At 44.2% G+C, this 14530-nt stretch overlaps 1 protein-coding gene across 1 annotated transcript in view; it reads left to right on the forward strand.

Annotated features, from left to right (window-relative positions):
• The first annotated feature begins 8002 nt into the window (after window positions 1-8002).
• The window catches only part of celf2 (cugbp, Elav-like family member 2), a 321704-nt gene continuing 315176 nt past the window's right edge, over window positions 8003-14530 (forward strand). The window contains exon 1 of the mRNA XM_050036317.1: window positions 8003-8285. Coding sequence (XP_049892274.1) covers window positions 8233-8285 — 53 coding nt within the window. The 5' untranslated portion in view covers window positions 8003-8232. The remainder of the gene's footprint in view (window positions 8286-14530) is intronic.

A 14530-nucleotide genomic window follows, 5' to 3' on the forward strand; every position in this document is an offset into this window, starting at 1 on the left:
ATATTATTTTGTAATATAACTGAATTTTCTATCCATACATATAAATTTTAAATATATTAAAATGATAAGGCATCTTTGAGTAAACTGCGAGTATCATTTAAGTAGGCTATGTCGTGGCTGGCCGAGTGTCCTCTTTTTTGGAAATCAAAATATGGTCACCCTAGCCACAAGGAAGGTGAAAACGTGTATTGTAACATATGTTAAGACTTGTTGGTTTTAGCTGCTCTGATTGTTGGAAAAGGAGTGAGGAATCAGCAGTCAATGACGGAATACAACAGTCAGTAAAACGAGTTTTCCAACAATCATGAATTACTGTAACATCGAGAGGTCCTTGAACATATACTCACTAATGTGCACACAAAATATTAGGCTGATTGGTCCAGTAGTTTGTTAAATAGGCAGCGGACAGACAGATACGCACAACCAAACACATGACCCCCTCTAGGCTACAACACATACAGAACATGGAGATGGAATTAAAACATGCAAACACTCCCTGTATGTGTGTGTCAGAGCGCTGCCGTCTTCCTGCTGTAGATGGAGATGAGTTGAGATGGCGTTAGAGATCCGCAGGGTCCAGATGGGAGAGATAGCCGCTCTGTTTATTCTGCATCTATGTCGGCCGTCCTGGAGGTAAACACAACACATGAAGGCCTCCTGCAATTTAGCGCACTGATTGCGGCGTGGGACCAACAAACGAGCGAGCTCACTGGGCCCTTCTCCTGGGCGTGTGTGTGTGTGTGTGTGTCACTTTGCGCCCCCCGATTTAAATCTCATTTGCCTTCTCCCGGTTTTACTGAACGCCGAGGCTGATGTGTGGAGCAGCCAGCCGCTCCGCTCATTGTTTGAGAGGGGGGAGATTCTCATAAACTGAGCATTTTTCAGACAATGAGCACGTGGGCGTATGGCTTTAGGCATATTTGACAGGATCAAATGACTTACACAGAAAAGAAAATTCTGTCGTTTATGAAATAATCCCCCCATACTTATTTCATCCACATCCTCTCCTCTGCTTATTTTTTCTTCTCCTCTCATCTCCACCCCCCCTCTTTTAAATGGATTGAGGTAAAATGGGAATCTGTATTCAGTGGGTGGTTTTAAGATACACTGACTTTGTTTAGATTTGAAATGCACATCACATATGCATGATGACATAAACCTCAAGGCTTGTCCTCAGATCTGCCTGATTTTGTCGAATAAAGAAGCTGGGGGGGAAATACAAGGTGTTTATCATGCTGATACTGTTTTGGCTCTGACTGTGCATGATGAATACACGCGTGTCAATATGTGTACCTGAGTGTGTGTGCGTGCGGCTCTGTGTGTTCTAGCGAGAGTCCGAGGAGTTTTTAATCCTTTGCAGAATAATGGGATCAGTGAGTTCAAACAGGCGGTGACAGTGTAGGGTGTGTGTTCGCACAGAGGCAGCTGATGCTAATCATTTGCAGTTCACGGAGCTACATGAGTGCGAGTCCTGGTTTGTGCCGTCCCGTTGCACCTTCCTCTCCCGACTGTCCTGGCTCACCGTGCTAGGACTGTTTGCCCCTTTTTACGTCATCAGTGCAGGATGTCGTGGTTGTTTTGGTGACAGCCATGGGTGGATTAGGAGACAATGGGCCCTTGGGCACAGACAAATTAAAGGTCCCACCACTAGAGTTCTCAACAGGCCGAAAAATTACACCCCAAACCAACCCGTGTGAGTTGAGGCTTGAAACCGGCCTGTCCCAAATCATTACAAACATTGAGCCTTAGCCCGACCAAGCCCGACTGCCTTTAAAAGCACCAGTCGGCTTTTAATGCCCAGGACACACCGGCTGTGTTGCGGTGCACAGGAGAAAATGGACCAGCTCGGTGGATCACAGACTCTCCACACTGCTATATCGTAGGCAACTGGACTTGCTTATGTTTTGAGATATCAAACCTCTCATCCAGGAGGTTTCACCTTGTTTTTGCCTCTTTTTGTAGTTAATTTCCGTCTCTATGAAGTAATTTTATGTCTTTTTACAGATCATTTGCATCTCTTTGGGGATTTTGTGTCTCTTTGGAGTTTCTTTCTATCTCTTCCTGGTCATTACGTGTTAATCTGAGTAACACCCTGCAGGTAAAGACCAGGGGGGGCCTGAGCCTAGTAGGCCTGTTCTGTAATCCTTCCATGGTGACAACATGTTCTATTACTTTCTCATTCTTTGACGAGTTGGAGTGACCAAGTATTGCATGACCATAGATTGTTTTGCCCAAGGGAAGGACACGTGTTGAATTTACTGACAGCGATATCTCCAGCTGTGCCAACACAACCGCAAACATGACATGAAGTGACGCAAGTACTTAGGAAAACTGAACACAAGTGGTCAGCAGAAACAGTGTTGTAGTCAAGACTATCTAAACTAAGACCAAGCCATAACCAAGACCAGAGTGTATCAGGACAGAGACAAGAGCAAGACTTTGAGGGGTTGCAACCAAGTCAAGACCAAGACTAGACCAGTGCAAGTCCCACACTTCAGGCCATCTGAGAGATCCACATTCCCATAGACACACCTAGAAAACAAATGAAGATCCATCATCATTCACCTCTTTTATTGCCATACAACATAGTTGTGTGTGTGTGTGTGTGTGTGTGTGTGTGTGTGTGTGTGTGTGTGTGTGTGTACAATGAAAAATGTCTTGATAAAATAATCAAAAGGCATTGTGAAGATTAATTATAGGTATGGAACCTTTCCTTTGTTTTCCGTGAGCAAATGAATACTAACACTAAGGAGCTGAAATCAGCATTACCACCTATATTCAGCACTCCTTTTTTTGTACAGGCATATTAGTGATGTCCCTGCAGTTGTGGTCTTGACTGGTCTTTGCAAAAATTCCAGAGTCCTTTTTGTCTGAGACCAAGACCAGATAGACAGACTTAAAAGGTAATTGAAACCAAGGTTAAGACTGAGACCTTCAAGAAGTCGTCTTAAGGCCAACCTCAAGTACTACTGCACCGAAAATCATGTTGATACCTGGTGTAAAAAGGCTTATAGATTTCGATGTCCCTTACAATTCTGGCACTTATTACTCCAATATTTAGTTTATTATTACTTACAATGTAATTATTATTATTGTTGAACAGGTTAGATTGCCATTTCATACCTCTTGATCTTAGGGTCATCTTAGTTCCTATTACTGTTATTGTATAGGTGACAATTTTGACTGTAACTGGAAGTATACATAATATGGACTCAAAGAGAGAAATGTTAGATGTGTGCTACTGTCTCGTGTTGGCGTTAAGGTGTTAAAAAAATAAGACTCCAATAGAACTTGTCGACTGATCATTACCCACAGCCCAGAGTGACTGAAGTACGTCAAACGTCAAGAGGTCAGGATAACATTTGTTGGATCTAAGACATATTTCTGAAAGTGGGCAGAAAACCTCACGTCAGAGCGCTTGAGATTTTTGTTTTCAGATTCTTTTTTCCTCTCCTCCACAATATTTACGTTTTTACATTCAAGCAAAATATGATATTCATCCCCCAGGCTGTTGTCATTACATAAATTACAAGACCTTTTATTGCTCTCCAAACCTTTATATCGTCCTGTTATTTTAGGAATTCTGTGACTATAAACTCAAAGATCACAAAAAAAGCCTGATCATCGTCCTGTTCTCAGAGTAGATTCTTCCCAAATTTAAAGACCTTCTTAAATTCACAATACAAATCACATATTCTGGAGCTCATCGTGCTGCTTCTGCAAGAACTGGGCCGATTGCATAAAACAGGTTTCCTCAAAATGAAATCGGTTGCACAAAACACCCTTAAGTCTTCTACTTACAGTAAGGTTTCCTTAAAATGTTTACTTAGGTATTTATGGGTTTCTCCTTGTCTTGGCCCTATACTTTAGGAATCCCTAGACCAAAGCAAGGTAAAAAAAATAAATACTTTAAGTACCTTTGACTCTATCTTAACTGCAACATGCTGAGTTTATGGTGATAAATGAAAAAAAACTAACACACCCTAAGAAAAATGTTCTGCGACCAGGAGAATTCAGCGTATACGTTTTTTGTTTTACACTTTAGCTTTGACTGAATTCATTTTCGTTGCTTCTTCCTATAATTGTTGTCTTTTTTCTAGTATTTGGGAATCAAATTTACTTCGTAGTTTGTGCTTTCTATGATTGTATTCCTCCAGAAGTATAACCTTTCCTCCTCTGACCAATATGGTTTCCCAGTCTTCTTTTCTTCTGCCATTTTTTCACTATCTAACTATAAGCCAACTTTGTGAGACGATAACAGCCGTCACAAGTATCAGTCCAAGCAAACAAACAATCGTCATGGAGACTTGTACCACTGGTGCCACTGTAAAATCCCTTTCAATGCTAAATGCTAACTAAAAAAAACTTTAAAGAGATTCTGTGCAAGGAGAATTTAAGCCTTAAGTGTCATACTTACGGAGAAAACTTGAGGTGTTTTGTGCAACAGGTCTCTGATCTTTTAACCTCTGCTTGACCGTTTGCCTTGGTCATGTGATGTTATCTCAACTCTGGTCCAACCAAAGGAATGAAAAGCCACATTTATCGTATATTTGCTTATCGAATGTAATCCATAGCGTATCATGTTCCAGTGATATACACATTAAATAAACAATTGTACATCATCCGGCTGAGCTTCATTTCCTTCCCCTTAAACAAACTCCCCCAGTAATCAACAGCTTTCTTTTTATGACCAATACATCATGACTTTCTCATGCTCTGTTCCTATATATGCCTACGAGAGGTAATGCACCAGAATTCATATATAACCAATGTAATCAGGAGTCAGTAATTTGTATATTACCCACGTAATCAGGAAGGCTACAATCATGTGATCAATGTGCTGACAGGAGAAAAGAAGGAGGTGGTATGAAGAGCAAAAGTTAGCGTTTGGAGGCAGGTTGGGGTGGTAATGGGTCAAACAAACACACGACTTCCCCCCAGGAGACCGGTGTTCATGTCCTGTGTACACCCAGTGTCCTTTGAGTTATTTTAAGGTACCTCGTCACCATGTTTCTGTTCCTAAACTGAACCTATATAACTTACATTAAGGACATTACATGATGACACCCAACCATGTTTCTTTTCCTAAACTTAACCTACGTAACTTTGCTTTCCTAAATCTAATCTACATAATTTCATGTTAAGTACGTAATATTATGATGCCCAACCACAATTCTTTTCTTAAACCTAACCTACATAGCTACGTTAAGTATGTGACATGAGGACGCCAGACCGTGTTTCTTTTTGGACACTTAACCCACGTAACTTTAACACTGCGCTACATTACAGAGAAATACAAAACCATACTAATGAACCTTCATTAATATAGGCCTATATTTTATCTACAAGTGCACGTCACACACTGAGCGAGCCGCCTGTTAATGACGCTGTGGGCTAATGGGCATGTAGCTACTTCCATGTTTCAGATGATACGTCATGTTTGTAGTCGACCAATGAAGATGAGTTTACATATCACCTTGGGTTCGTCCTTCACCTTCTCAAAATGATCCCACACTTTGGATTTCCTGCCCGACATGTTATTAACTAGCCTGTGGAATAACCGCAGGTACCAGCCCTGGAAATTAGGGGCCGTACACATGCTGCGTCATGCTGAGTGAATCTTTATTGTCATTACACAAAATGTACAATAAAATTCCATTTGACTTCCTCAATGTAAGAACAATTAGAAATGCTCACACACATAAAAATCTGAGAGCAGCAGCAGTCAGTGCTGTCAGTGCAACTTTAAAATAAAATAGTAAAATAGTAAAATAAGAGCAGCAGCAGTGACCGTGCATGTTTAACCCTGCGTATTATGGTGGAGCAATGGAGGCCACAGCTCTGGGATAGAAGCTGTCTTTCTTCTATTGGTTTTTGATTTGATTGTCCTGAACCTTCTGCCAGATGGTAGCAGTTCAAACATGGAGTGGCCGAGGTGTGTAATGTCTTTGAGGATACTGTGGGCTTTCTTTTGAGTTTGTTGGTGTAAATAATGTCCAGCGAGGTCAGGCACTGGGCGCTACTCTTGTGCCTTTTCTTGCCAGCTTTCAAGAGCGCGGCGGCAAGTTGCATCTGAGGTTACACCTGCCTTGTGTAAATTATGTTCATATACAACTAATGTGCACTTTGAGGGAAACGTAATGCTGCTCCATTGTCCTGCATATCCTTCTAATAAAAACTTTCTTTCTACAAAGAAAATCTAGAAACGAACAAATGAAGAATCGCTGCTCGACAACATGTTCTGTGGCTCCAAAGATAAAAACAAGTTCTATAAAATACACGATAATTAAAACCTCACAATGAACTCACCCTCACTCTGTCATGCAGACAGGTGTATATATGCGCTGCTAACTTGTACAGACGCACCAACACCTACTCCGAGACGTCAGGCCTGCCAACGTGATTATCATTGCAGAAATTAGAGCCGTGCAAGGGAGAGCTAAACTCTGTTTGATCTCTCTGATGTGCGTGCGTGCGTGCGAGCGTTCGTGTCTATACGGGTGCAGGAGACAGAAATAGAGACAGAGGAAGAGGAGAGAGATGCTGTCAACTCTCTCCATCCTCCTCATCCTCCTCCTCCTCCTCCTCAGTAAAGCAGATGTCCAATTGAGTCTATTTAAAGCCGGTGCAGTATGGCTGCTGATGCTGAGAGCGCCGGGCTGTAGCTTTGCATTACTGTTGTCTTACCTACAATGTGCTCGACTCAGAGCTCCGATTCTCTGCTCGCTTCCAATGTGAGGCAGCGTTTCCGCTCTGCAGAACGTCAGCGGGAAATTGCCTCAAATTTAGTAGGGAAATTTTTCCAGAAATGTTTTAACTTTATCAGATAGATCTCATGCTCCTCTCATCGCACATAAACATTTAAAACCAGCTGGTCAAACTAAAAATGCTCCAGCTTAAGAAAAGACAGACTTATGTCGTATATTAAAAGGGCTTTTCTTCCGAGCCAAAACCCACAGCAGTTTCCTGTCAAACTGACCGTTATCAGCGAGCGCATGTGCAGTGACTAACATCATAACCCTGGAAATAACAAAGCACTTGTGCTGTAACTCCAATAGCTTTGGCACAGACTTTCAGCCCCGCTCTGGTCTGTTGTCCCAGACAATTATCTGAAACAGACACAGTCCTGACACTCTATTCTTTCTCTCTCTCTCTTTTTTTTTTCCAGCGGGGCTCATCTGTTTTTTCCCAATGAGCAAATAGATATGAGCTCAGAATAGTCCGAAATAGGTGGGACTTGGCTGCTGTTGCCTTGTCATTCTTCGCCAGGGATGACGCATCTGCTGCCATGTGTAGGGGAGGGGAGTAGAAAAAGTTGAAAAAAAAAACAAAACAGTTATCAACAGGATGTGGTGGTGTCAGACAGGAAGTGAGCGCTGACAGAAGGTTGCAGAGAGCGACAGAGAGCGAGATGTTCCAGCGGGGATGATGCCTCGAACTCAGACAACTGAGTCACTCATCGCAGAACAGTCGTGAAATATTTGAAATGCTTCTTTGAGAGGTTTCAGATCAGCTTCAGTTGGATGATGAAACATCAGATGAGAAAATAAACTTTAATGATGATTTTATACTTAATTAACAGAGTAAATCTAAAAAAAAAAAAGTCAGCTGAGACATGTCTTTAACTCTTACAATGATCTCTGCATCCTCCTGAAATACTCAAATTGTGAAACATCCTCCCCACTGGTTAAAAAATCACCCCCAAAGGAGGTTTAAGCTTTAAAATGAAACCAAGAAACGCTCTAAGACTGACACTTTTTGCAGTGTGCAAATTCTACACTGTGTCAGCCTTTAAAAAAAGGTGCATAAACTCTATTTCCCCCCGGTGCATTTAAAAAAATGGTTAAATGAGTTTCCTAGGTGGGGTTTACCCTCCTCTACTGTACATCCCTGCATTCCGAGCAGCAGCAGCAGCAGCCTGCCTGCCTGTGGAAGAAGGACCGGAGGAAGCTCGGAGACGCGTCTGCAGAGCGCAGGCTTTGAACGGGAGGGGGCGGAGGGAGGGAGAGAGAAAGAGAGCAGGAGAGAAAGAGAGACAGAGAGAGAGGAGAGGAAGAGAGAAAGAGCGAGCTGTGACAGCGCTCATCACCCACTGAACAACCAGGACGGGTTGCATCCGAGCAATCGCTGCCATTCGCAGACGGAGTTTACAGCCTTTTGCGCCGCTTTTTCTTTCGATATCTTTTTCCGCCGCACCCCCTCCCTCTCCCGGTGCTGCCCAGCCAGTCGACCATGGTTTCTATAATTTCAGACCTGGACCCTCTGAAAAGCTGGAACGTGTTAAGGTAAGCGCCCGGTCAGTTTCTCCACAGCCTCGCCATTGCAAAACGGGGGGTGATAACAGCAGAGAGAGGTGGGGATAGAGACAGAAGTGCGGTGGTGGAGGTGGAGGTGGTGTCTTTTTTTCTTCTTTTTTTTTTTTGTGTGGAGAAAATAAGGGTGGGACGCGGGCGCGGGGAAAGCAGGAGGTCGCCGCCGCCTTCTGAGAGCCGCCGGTGCGTAATTACGCACGGATTGCGCCGTTTGGCAGCAATCTGCGGCGAGTGGAGCGCTCAATCTACTTTCTGAGCTCCTCTTCCCCCCCTCTGCTCCTCTTCCTCTCCTCTTCTCCTCTGCTCTGTCATGAGTCTGACGCATGCAAGCTGCTCTGTGTCTGCGTACATCTCATTAACCCCGCTGATGCTGCCCCGCGCGGCGCTTCATCACCACCGCCACCATCATCCCCAAACTTCGCCCATACCAGTGCAGAAGTAAGAATAACACTCATTTATCACCATCACCCCCCCTCTCCTCATCCTCCTCCTCCTTCTCCCTCCCCCCTCCCTCTTCCCTCCCTTCCACCTCCCACCCATGCTGATGTGGTCCCTCAAAATGTTGCCAGAAAAAAAAAAAAGTATACCCCTCCAGGAATTTATCTTGAAACATTTACTCATGGCTGATTGCCTGCAACAGAGCGCTTTTAGAGAAATGTTATCTCCCGAGCTGCAAAACATGTTTTCAGCGCTGCTACAGCAACACAGCCATTTACTACTTGGCACCAGGAGGCAGTCCTGATACCAATATGATTCACTGAGCCTCCCGTCAGGTCAAAGGTGACACTTCCCCTGCTCACCTTGTCTTGAGCGAGCACTCTCCCTTTTTTGTCAAACAGCTATTAGACTCACAGGCAGGATACAAGGCGCTATCTCGGACCTGCAAATCACTATGAATACATTCACTGTCATTAAGCATCTCAGCAGAAAAGCCTATGAATTTAAAAGCCGGAATTTAAAAGGCCTTGTCCCTGAATATTTCAGCCATTTGATAAATAAGTCATTATTCCCTCGACAGACTCGGCGGCAGCGGCGGGGACTATCGCAAATTCTATTTTAGAAACGGCAGAGAGCAGACAGAACCCTCAAGACCCTCAAATTATTCTTTTAATGCTGCCTCTCCCCTCTTTTATCATTTCTATCCCCCCGCTGCCCTCCATCCCACCATCATTATCCACAAATCCAAAATAGAAAATGAGTGGAGTAATGTAGAGCAGGCATATTTCAGTAAACTGCTGATGGACGAATTGAGGAGGAGGAGTGGCTGGGGGGGGGCTAAATGATGTCATTTCCAAACAGGCAGCGATGACCATCCAGACTGAGAAATAGGGCATGCAGCTGACCTGACACACACTCACACACACACACACTCGCTCATAAATAGCTGCTGTAGAGGCTTTCTCTGTGGACACACACTCTCCTCTCCTCTCGGTCTATTTGCTTAACAGGGACACATCTCCTGGTGGCGTTAAAAATGTCACTTTAAGCTTATTTTAGCGAGTCAATAGTCGACACACTGGCCTCACGGCGGCCATGTTGGCTTTAAAGTTGAAAGGTCAAAGGTCAGGAGTGAGGATTTGGGAAAATATGCAAAGTTTTGCACAGGAAATCCAAAGAGAGTGTTGTTGTCGCGTTTTAGAGGCAGATTAGTCGTTCGAAAGGATGTAAGGAAGCATTAGAGAAGGAAAGGAAGGATGTAAGGAGGCATTAGAGGAGAAAAGGAAGGATGGAAGGAAGCAAAAGAGGATTATTTACCTTCCCTCTGTCTCCTCTCTTTATTAAACCTTTGTTATTCCAGATAAGAGGCAGGAGCAGCTGTCCCTCTCCAAAGACGACGCATCTTAATAAAGACCAGCTTACCGCCGGCCCGTCACTCACACTCTCTCGGGGTCACACACACACACTTTCCCCAACTCGCTCCCTCACACACACACACACACAAAAGAGCACTCACGCCCACTTCTCAATCATTTATGATAATGAAGCACCTCGGCAGTGTCGCTCCTCTCCCTAATGAGACTCACCTCCGTCACGCTCAGACACATACTCAACGCGAGAAAAGTGTGTGTTGTTGTCGAGCAGCAGAAGCGGTTGAACAAAGGGAAGCGATAAGGAGCACAAACACTTGATTTAGCTCGATATCATTTTCCAAATTTTTAACGCAGCTGGAGCTTAAATTTTGTGCATTGTGTGGAGCGGCGGCGGCGACGACGACGACTGAGCAGCTTTCTGCCTGGTTAAAAAAACCACAGCAGACAAAACAAGGTGTTGCATCATTAAGACTTTAAAACGAGGACATTGTTGAGGGAAACTATCAGTGCAGATGAAAGATGAGACCTCGCCGCTGTAACACAATTAGGCAGCATGATATGCATATTAGCACAATTAGCTGATTAATGCAGCTCTGTGGAATTTGATTTACTTTAAATGCAATAAGGAGTTCATGCGAGTGACAAATGTGCGCGCGTGCACGTGTTGAAGCAAGTGTTATCTGATCAGCGGCGGGGAGTGCCTTCTGCATTCACTATCTTTTCTATCTTATATACTATCACACACACACACACACACATGCAAGAACACACACTCCTGTTCCAGAGAGAGCGCAGAGGATGGATGTTAGAAATCTGTCCGTGCCTCTCGCAGTGCACGTCACATATCTGAAGTGCAGTTCAGTTATGCCATAATGAGAAACAGCATGCATATTAATTCCATCTGATTACATCCAGCCGCCCCACACACACACACACACACACACACACACACACAGGCACAGCGAAGACGAGGTGTGTTCTGTATTCAATTAGGGAGGGGAGAGAGGAGAGCTCAGGTTTTTATTCTATTACTGTCTGGTTAAATCATTGCTAGATGTTCAGAGACAGGAAGTTAAAGATAAAAGTGTGTCGTTAAAGAGAAATACGAGCGGACTAGTTGAGGATGAAGTGTGTGTGTTCAGCACGAAGTGTAAAGTGTGTTCAGTAAAAACGAGTCCTTATGCCGGAGCTTGAAAAACTCCTTCTCCTCCATCTCTTCAGGGCCCGTTTCCGCCGGCGTCCAATCATCTAAAATCCATTTGCTCCTGCAGGTGCACCGTCCTGCAGCTCGAGCGAGGCCGGAGGAAAAGAGAAGGAGTGAAGGAGGTTGACAGTGAAAAGGGGAGGGGGAGGGGCGGTAGGGGGCTTGACCTTTGACCCCGCAGTGTTGGTTTTAATTAATCCACTTAAAGAGTTCCTCCGCTTGCATTATGTGTCGCTTTATATCCCGCCGGACCGGGAGGAGAGGCACAAATCCATCTGCCTAATTACCAAGACCACTGTTTGAATCTTTAAATCCCCTCTGATAGTGTGTGTGTGAGTGTGGTGTGAGAGCGTGTGTGGTGCTTTATCTATAAGCCGGACCTTTTCCTCCGCTCAGGATTATACTGGTTTAACTAAAGGGTTAGAGCGAAAACACTGGGTAAAGGCAGTCACTGATATTACCAGCACCAAGCCGCAGATATTCAGTGTTTTATCTTCACATTGTGGCGAAGTTTTAAGTGTTTATGGCAGATTTTCTTTCTGGTCGTGTTGGAAGAAGCTCTGAAAAACAGTGTCACAGTGCACCGAAGCAGCAGCGTAGACTGAGGCAGGTGTCGTTTCATCATGAGAGTCAAAAACAGGCAGTTTGCTAATGTTCACATCTGAATCCAAATCCGCTTTTAACACGATAAATCCCTTTCATTTTGGACAAACTTCTCTCCTGTCTTTCCATCTGTCCATGACTGTGTTCTCAAAGTGTTTTTCATGATCATTCTCCATCGAGATGAAGAGTCTCCGCCGCCCTCCCTGCCCTGATTGGCTCCCTGACCGCTTCTGAATTTGACGCATGTGAATGATGACGCTGTTTCGGCCATGTGATGTCCTGACAGGCTATATCCAGGCATTTATTCTGGGTTCCCAGGAAACGCTTCGTAAAGTTCAGACGCGTGATGTGGATCTTCGGGCCCCTCAGGAGCAGGGTTTCGTTGCTTCGAGCGCGTCAGAGGTTGATGTTGGTTTAAACGGGGGGAACGATCAAGAAGTATGACTCAGGAGTGGGCTGCTTTTAATAGAAGAACATGAACCTGTCATATTTTGATTTGCAGTGTAATGTTTGGTCATCTTGTGGAGGTAAAATCCTCACCGTGGGGTCAAATTGACGCATGTGTAAGAGAACTGTAAGCAGTTTGGACATTTCTGTGGTGTATTTAACGAATGACGCGCCCGACCGGAGCCGCCACATCACTTAAACGGATGCCATGCAGGAAAAAAAAAAAGTTTAACTGAAGGTGATTGAAGCGGGAGGGAGGGTCGGGGTGCCGCGGGGCGGACTCCAAATTCACTCTCCGCTTCCCACAGCTGTCAGTCAAAGCTTTGTGAGCGGAGGAGAACAATACGGCATTCAGCATCCGAGTGACGGAGGCGGACGGGGCGGGCAGAAGGAGAAAGAGAGGGAGGGCTGAATTCCTCCGAACCCCCTGGAATCAGCAAGAGATAATTACAGAGTTGAGGCGAGAGTGCGTCACAAAACACAAAAGAGACGGGGGAACGATGACAGAGAGGGAAGGGGAGCGGGAAAGACTAGAAATTACAGGAGAGACGGGGAGCAGGAGAAGGGAAGAGCAGCATGTAGGCGAGATCCATCCAGGTGTATGTGTGTGTGTGTGTGTGTGTGTGTTAAGCAGACAGTGCTTTATTGAAGTTGGATATTGTTCAGTCAATGCCACCTCTAATATGATAGTTGTAGTTTTATTAAAGGGTTATTAATGTGGGATTTACAGGGGTGCAAAGTTCCACCTACTTAAGTACTGTCCGACAGTGCTTTCTTGAGGTACCTGTACTTCTTCTGCTACTCAGTATTGTACACCACCACATTTATTTCACAGCTGTAGTTACAAAATACATGATGACCTTATGATTTGTAATCCATTTTTATAGACTGAACTACCCAACAGTGAAAAGCTGCAACTTACAGTTACTGCCGTTATCATCTGACCTGCCAAATACATTGTATTGAATGTATCACTGTTCGGGTGAGGTTGTAGTCAACATTGGGGGGGTATTATATTTATAGTATTTATCATAAGCAGGTACATTCATACAGTATACTATACAAATATGCAATAAATGAAAGCTACTACTGTCTGTTAGGAGTGGGCGATATATTGAATATACGCAATGTATCGTGGCTTCTTCCACATGTGACGTATTAAATGCTCAAGCCATCGTCAGACTCACTTCAGCGTTCCGTGTCTCTCACTCACAAGAAGACTCACAAACATGATAGGTCACACACACACTCCTCCACCCATCCAGACCACTTCCTCCTGAGCTATGGTGTGTGAGCTAGGCGCAGCGTGTTTCTCATCTGCAGGGCTCTGGATCACTAACGCTACTATTTAGAAGCATTTTGCAACCATGGAGCACCATATTATTAATACAAGGACTGGAGAGCTGCTAGTTTGTTTCCATCTTACAGTGAATAAATCATCACATTTGACGTAGTGGTTCAACTTAATGGGATTAATGATAGCGTGAGCAGAGGAAGTGTGTCTTTGTACCTGTAGGGCTATTTAGTCACATTTTGCGACCATGGAGCACCACTTGCAAACACTGTTTTGCTAACTGCTAACATCTGACTGTTGACTAGAAGTTTCAAGTTCACAGCAAAAACATTAATACTTCCAACCTGAGACGAGCGTGGTGCTTCAAAATAAAAGCACCAGTGATACCCCTTTTATTTGTGTAATTAACAGTACTTTAACCATATGTAACCATGCAACCACAGGTGTTACATATATGTTGTTTGCCGTGTCAGCGCTTGCCTCCTGAAGGTTAATGTTTTATGTCATGAAACTGTATTCAACTTTTGGTATAGGCAGTCTTTATTTTAGGTGAGGTGATCTGCCTCTGGTGTGAAACACTGCACTAAACCCTGCAATCTGACAGGAGTCATGCTGCATGTTGAGTACTGTTACTTTTGATACTTAGAGTCCCAGTAAAACATTTGCCTGGATGGATGTAGCTACCGTGACATTACCCATTTTTTGTGGACTTTTGAAGCCTTGAATTTGGCATTTTGGCAGCCACCATCTTGGTTATTGGGCCAGAAGTGAACATATTTGGACGAGAGGTTGGAGCTGTGGAGCAACCGTTTTTTTGTACTAGGCTATAAACATGTCTATTTCTGCTGTATAGCTGGGT

This window comes from Epinephelus moara, chromosome 23 (genome assembly GCF_006386435.1).
Source record: "Epinephelus moara isolate mb chromosome 23, YSFRI_EMoa_1.0, whole genome shotgun sequence".
Classification (NCBI taxonomy): domain Eukaryota; kingdom Metazoa; phylum Chordata; class Actinopteri; order Perciformes; family Serranidae; genus Epinephelus; species Epinephelus moara.